The sequence below is a fragment of the Aegilops tauschii genome, chromosome 7 (genome assembly GCF_002575655.3).
Source record: "Aegilops tauschii subsp. strangulata cultivar AL8/78 chromosome 7, Aet v6.0, whole genome shotgun sequence".
Lineage (NCBI taxonomy): Eukaryota > Viridiplantae > Streptophyta > Magnoliopsida > Poales > Poaceae > Aegilops > Aegilops tauschii.
The window spans coordinates 51,478,046-51,485,141 of record NC_053041.3 but is presented as its reverse complement, the minus strand read 5'-3'; the positions used below and the strand labels follow the sequence as shown (position 1 = coordinate 51,485,141).

Sequence of the window (7,096 nt, the reverse complement as noted above, 5' to 3'; positions counted from 1 at the left end):
CAAGCGTGCGGCACACTTAAGGCATAGGGCACAGAGGACTTGTCAAAATTTTGCCTGTTATGATGAATACTTTGTTCATGAATGTTGTGCACTTGAGAGATCGATCCGGAAGAACTTTACCGCCACCCATAACAACTTAAGAAATTTGTTGCAAGCGTGTGGCGCACTTAAGGTATAGGGCACGAAGGACTTATCAAAATTTTATCTCTTAGGAAGAAAACTTTGTTCATGCACGATGCGCACTTGAGAGATCGATCCGGAAGTACTTTACCGTCATCCATAACATTTTATGAACTTTTGCTCAAGTGTGTGGTGCACTTAAGGTATATGACGTGAAGGACTTATCAATTTTTTTATCTTTTAGGATGAAAACTTTGTTCATGCATGCTGCACACTTGAGAGATCAATCCAGAAGAACTTTACCGTCATCCATAACAATTCCATATGTCAACTACAACTAGTTCGTAATGCATCATTTCTCATGGATGTTTTAAAGGCTTCGTTGCAGCATTCCATATGACTATTGGGTACTTGATTCAATTGTGCACTTTACTAACATTTATCGGGTACTTGATCCAACGAGATGAAAGGACTTAGACAAGTTACATATATTGGACACTTTGATCTAGCATTCAAGTGGGCCTTTGATTACGTGGGCCTGATATTTAATTAATCAAACACAATGGAATCAAGCACTCGGTATACATGATATTTATTGAACACTTTGTTTTCGGGTGCGGTGTACTTAAGCTACGAACACGATGCACTTTCTTTCCCTTTACCCGATACTTAGGGTATCGAGCCAGAAGGACTTTTGTCTAGTTTCCCACACTAAAGACTGGGTTCTAGACATAAAACTTAACGTGACCGGTACTTAGTCCTTGAATGCGAAGGACTTTGGAATTTTGTGAACCACACATGATTCTTACCCTAATACTCGATTTATATGTTATTAGTTTTCCATTTCAACCTTTGTAGGACTTTAGTATGAAGAACTTTGATGTTAGATTGATCGGTAAGTTCTTTCAATGGGAATCTTGGGAAACCAACCTTACAATTATTGTGATATGGTCATCACCGAAACTACTCTACACACGACACGCTATGCATGATTTGTGAACGATGCCATATTTCAACGGTGCTGATATGTAAAACAATGCGATCTAATGGATGCTTTTATCCATCGGGCGGAAATCGTGCATGGATCGATCGTCCGTGTAGCACTGCTTGTCATCACTAGACACTATGTATCGTATAACCATCGATTTGCACTTTATATCCTGGCTTGAGGTCCTCTCATGGTCGACCGCGAAGAACTTTAAAGACAGTGGACATGTGTAACCGAAGGTGGGCCTCTTGCACTCGAGCACGGAGAAATTTTATGTTATATTGATCGGTAAGTTTGTTCAATGGGGATCTTGGGAAACCAACCTATGATTATTCTGATATGGTCATCACTAGACACTATGTCCTGAATAACCATCGATGCACACTTTATATCCCCAGCCGCGGTCCTCTTATAGTCGGTGGTGAAGAACTTTAGAGACAGTGGACATGTGTGCCTGAAGGCAGGCCTCTTGCACTCGAGCACGGAGAACTTTTACGTTATATTGATCGGTAAGTTTTTTCATTCGGGGTCTTGAGTAACCAACCTTACAATTCTTGTGATATGGTCATCACTAGACACTGCGTTCCACATATAACCCTCGATGTGCACTTTATATTCTCGGTTGCGGACCTCGTGTCGTCTACTCCGTAGACCTGTAGAGAAGAATTGACATATAATTAAAAAAACTCTTAACAGAACCATAACGTTCATTTGTACTGTTTCCATAATGTTCAAAATATTTTTTGTGTTATACAAAATATTATACATCCTTCAAAACTTCAAAATGTTTTATTTACATCAATAGATTCATTTGTATTTTTTTTCACAATGTTCTAGAATTTCAGAAATTATGTGCTTATTTTTCAAAAATCCGACCTCCATTTAGATGGGGTCCCAAAGCACGTACAACTCAAGGAGTACTTGTCGTGTAGAGACCTCCTATACGCCGCTTGCTGCGGCAAAGTGCCAACGCTTCGCACAGGGCACCGCAAACCTGGGCCGGCCCATTTCCGGTGGCACCATCCGAGATGAAAAAACGCAAAAACGTGAATCGATCTTGCGATCATGTGGTCGATGGCGTGAATGCTTACCACTGCGACAGTCAACTTCTCATGATAGAATTGAAGAGCCATACTTAAAAGAGCATACAACAACGGCAGGGATCGTACATATACCCTACTGCAAGTGAGCAACGCTAATAGGCACCATAATTCCTGGGATTTCGTACATAAAAATGGCAGTCCGCCTTATAAGCCGAAACAGATTTAAAGTTATTTTAAAGTTTTGAACGTGATTTTATTTTTTGAAAAATATAATATGTTTCAAAACACAAACATTTTCCTATTTCACAGGAATAAAATAAACATGAAACAATTTTGGGAATGTCAAAAAAAAATTCGAAAAAAAGGAACAACATGAAAACAATATTCTTTTTCTGAAATCAAGAAGAATTTCTTGAAAATGCAAAATATTTTCTGAAACACAGGAACAAAAACCTGAAAGCGCGAACATTTTTGAAACACATGACCATTTTGATGATGTGAACAAATTTGGAAAGCCCGAACATTTTTTGGAAATTCCCATTTTTTAATTGGTGAACAAAAGTTAATAAATGTGAACATTTTGCGAAATTCGCCAAACATTTTTTGAATTTGCGTACAAAATTTAAAAACAGGAGCATTTCTTGAATTTGTGAACAAATTTTGGAACCAGAACAATTTTTGAAAACGTGATATTTTTTAATTGGTAAACAAAAATTAAAAAGAGTAACAATTCTTGAAAATTCAGAACAAAATTTTGAAACAGAGAACAATTTGAATAACCCGAAAATTTTTGTAAATGCTATTTTTTAGTATACATGAACAAAAATATAGGAAATGAAGGCATTTTTCTATAGCTTCGAACATTTTTCTAAAACACGAACATTTTTCTTTTGAAACGCGAACAATTTCTGATACTTCAAACAATTTGTGAAACACGATCAATTTTTCAAATTGTGAACGTATTTTGAAAACAATACGATTTCTTGAAATTCCAAAAATTATTTGAAATTTTCGAAATCCCTGAACATTTTTTCAAACACATTTTTTTTAATCATGAACTAAATTTTGAGAATGAGAACAATTGTTGAAATATGAACATTGTTCAAAATAGTGAACAAATTTTGAAAGCAAGAACATATTTTGAAATTGCTGAACATTTTTTTAAACACGAACATTTTTTATAATTGTGTACAAATTTTGAACACGCGAACATTTTTTGAAATTTGGAACAGAATGTTTGAAAATTTCAAACAAAAGAAACAGGAAAAACAAAAACAAAAAAAAGAGGAAAAGAAAAAGAAAAACTAAAACGAAAAAGAAAAAGAAACACGAACAGAAAAAGAAAAAAAGAAACAGACAAAACAAGAAAATAAAAAAAGGAAAATAAAATAACCGGTCCAGGAACCTTCTAGAAGGTTTCCAAAACCGATAAAAAACTGCTGGGAATCCTCTAGAAGATTCCTAAAACCGAAACCTCGTACGTACTACGGATGGGCCGGCCCAATTCTTCGCTCGTTCGCCCAGTCTGTGCGTTTGCTCGACAGTTTGACGCAACATGCGTCAAATAGGGAATTCCTGTCGTGTACGTGAAGTAATAATGAACATTACTCGCAAAAAAAAGTAATAATAGCGTATTTTTCAAAAATAGAGTTTTTGTTCATCTCGGCGTGCAAAACTTATGTGGCGCTTTGCATTGTCGATGTCTCCAAATTTCCAGTCCAAACCAATGTACAATTTCTTTTATGTTTTTGAATTAGTTGTACATGGTGTCAGTGGTTCTTTTGGACTAACTAGTAAGCATTTTTTATTACCTGAAACAGAATACTCCAAAGCTTGCTGATCTAATCTGAAGAGTACAAAGTAGAACTTTGTTCTCGTACTTCAAAGAACCATTTAGCACCTGTGTTTTAAATCTAGGCCATATCACATTGCACGGGCTCCATAAAATTTGCACAGTTCGCGGATAAATTAATATTACCAGTCCATACAGTGAGCAGATAAATTAGTATACTAGTACTCCCTTCGTTTCATAATATAGTGCCTATAGATTTTTTGAAAAGTCAAATCTCACCAACTTTAACCAAGTTTGTGGAGAAAAATATTCACATCTAGAGTGCGAAACATATATCAGTAGATTCATCATAAGATGTAGTTTCACATTATATATTTTTAGTATTGTAGATATAAATATTTTTCTCTACAAACTTGGTCAAAGTTTGCAAAGTTTGACTTATTAAAAAGTCTATAGATACTACATTATGAAAGGAGGGAGTAGTACTAAGCTCTGACACATAATAAAAGAAGGGCCGAGGGATAGATGCACGTGAAGGACCTGACAACAGCATAGACCTGATCCCACCGCCTGTCCTGGAATACAGCTCCATATACTCGCTGCCGAAAATCATGGGAGAGTTGGAATACTCTGCGGTGCTGACAACACAGGGGGCCTTGTTGATTTGACGTCGCGTGGATGTGCGACTCAGATATCCGCTGTGAATGGAACGCGCTGGTAAAAAACACCTCGTACCGTGTTTCTAATGCATTGCCTCCTCGTCTCCACTGTGCGCAAACAGACAGACAGACAAGACAGAGTAGCCAGCGTGCCTGCTGGGGTCGATGGTCCACGTTGCGCTCTGCCTGCTGGTGATGGATGCGTGGAAGATGGTCCAGGCGGTGCCACCGAACAGATCGAATGTGCAAGCATGCACCCGCTCCTCGCTCGCTAGCGTCTGTGCGTGTATATACGGACACCACAACACCGACGACCGGCCAACTCTCGCTCGCACTACCCTCCACCTCCAGTCCAATCTCGCTCGCAGTCACAGAGCCCCCGGCGACATGTCCACCACCGGCGCCGCCACATCTACGGCAGGCGACGACCGCCGCCGAGCGCTCCAGGCGTTCGACGACACCAAGGCGGGCGTCAAGGGCCTGGTCGACGCGGGCGTCACCGCCGTCCCCGCCATCTTTCACCACCCGCCGGACTCCCTCCCCCTTGACGCGCCTCCTCAGCCACACCACGAGCACCGGTTCACCATCCCGGTCATCGACCTCGCGGGCCTCGGGACGCCGTCGGGGCGAGCCTCCGTGGTCGGAGCGGTGAGGGAAGCCGCGGAGACGGTTGGCTTCTTCCAGGTGGTGAACCATGGCGTGCCGGAGGCGGCCATGTCGGAGATGCTCGCGGCGGTGCGGCGCTTCAACGAGGAGCCCGCAGATGCCAGGGCGCCGTACTACAGCCGGGACCACGGCCGGCGCGTCAGGTACACGAGCAACTTCGACCTGTTCCAGTCGCCGGCGGCCAACTGGCGCGACAGCATTTACATTGACATGGCGCCGGAGCCGCCGGCGCCCCAGGAGATCCCGTCGGCGCTCCGCGGTGTCGCGGAGGAGTACGCGCGGCTGGCGCGGCGGCTGTACCGCGAGCTGCTGGAACTGCTGTCGGAGGCGCTGGCGCTCCGCCCCGGGCACCTTGAGGAGGACGCCGCGTGCCTCGACGGGCTCAACCTTGCGGCACACTACTACCCGGCGTGCCCGGAGCCTCACCTGACCGTGGGCACCACCCGACACTCCGACCCCAGCTTCCTCACCGTGCTCCTCCAGGACGACATCGGCGGCCTCCAGGTGCTCGTCGACAACCTCGAGGAGGAGGGCAAGTCTTCTGTCTGGGTGGATGTGCCGGCGGTGGCGGGGGCGCTGGTGGTGAACGTCGGCGACTACCTGCAGCTCGTGTCCAACGACAGATTCAAGAGCGTGGAGCACCGCGTGGTGGCCAACGGCGCGGGTCCCCGGGTGTCGGTGGCATGCTTCTTCAGGACGTACGGCGCCGCCGCATCCACGAGGGTGCTGCAGCCGATCGTCGCCGGCGGAGACCGCGCGAGGTACAAGAGCGCGACGGTGGAGGAGCTTCTCCGGCACTACAGGGCCAAGGGCCTGGACGGCACCTCCGCGCTCGACCACTTCAGGCTCTGAATGGAGCGCAGATGGTGTATCTTCAGTTTACCTCTTCTCGTGTTTAAGTGTGGAATTGTGGACGCCTTCGTGGATTAATTGGACATTCAATCATGGATTTGTTAATTTTCTCGTCAATTGTTACTAGCCATGGATTTGTTAACGAACTGATTAGAGTTATTATTCAGTGAGTATGTATTTGCTTCGAGAGCACCTATGCGTCAGTCGCTATGAAACTATTCAGTTTATCGATTTCCCACTTTCAGTTTCACCTGTGGCCACTGGAAGCCGCCGCCTCCCCCGTGCTGCCGCTGCTCTGACCAGCCCTTTAAACCTCCCCGCATAAAATTTTCTCCGGCGAGTTAGCAGTTTAGCACCCCTTAACCGACCCTGTTAACCTCCGACTCTCCTCCACCGGCGATGCCACTCCCGCGTCGTCCCGGGCTCCCAGTAATGCAGCTGCATGCCGCCGGCCATGCACACCCATATTTACATATTATTTTTATAAAAAAGAAAATGCACTAAAAATCAAAACACAAAAAGTAAAATGACAAAAAAAAAAGAAGTGACCAAACAAAAAAGCGAGAACAGAAAAAATTGTGCTAAGTCGGAAAATTTTAGTTTATTCTCGATGAGAGCTAGCCACAATCATGAACCAATCTTGAAATTTAAGAGACTTAGAAAAGGTCTTAAAATCTGGAGCAAGCATTTATCCAATCTTGCTGGTAATATTCAGTCTACTAATGCTGCCATCTTGATGTGGGATATTTTTGAGGAATACAGGGCATTAACTGTGGCGGAGAAAAATGGAAGAGATTTGCTCAAAGAACATCTACTCATTCTTCTTTCTTTCCAGAGAATCTATTGGAAGCAAAGAGCAACAATCAAATGGGTTAAATTTGGGGATGAGAATTCAAAAAAAGTTCAAGCCGAAGCTACAATCAAATACAGAAATAATTACATTCATTTGCTTCAAGATGAACAAGGCAATGAACAT

The 7,096-nt window shown here is 43.4% G+C and overlaps 1 protein-coding gene across 1 annotated transcript; it reads left to right on the top strand.

Moving 5' to 3' along the window:
* Positions 1-4,880: 4,880 nt before the first annotated feature.
* On the top strand, positions 4,881-6,307 carry LOC109759888 (1-aminocyclopropane-1-carboxylate oxidase homolog 1-like). The gene has a single exon (XM_020318725.4). It carries the CDS (start codon positions 4,990-4,992, stop codon positions 6,118-6,120), a length of 1,131 nt encoding a protein of 376 aa, XP_020174314.1. The 5' UTR covers positions 4,881-4,989; the 3' UTR covers positions 6,121-6,307.
* The last annotated feature ends 789 nt before the right edge of the window (positions 6,308-7,096 follow it).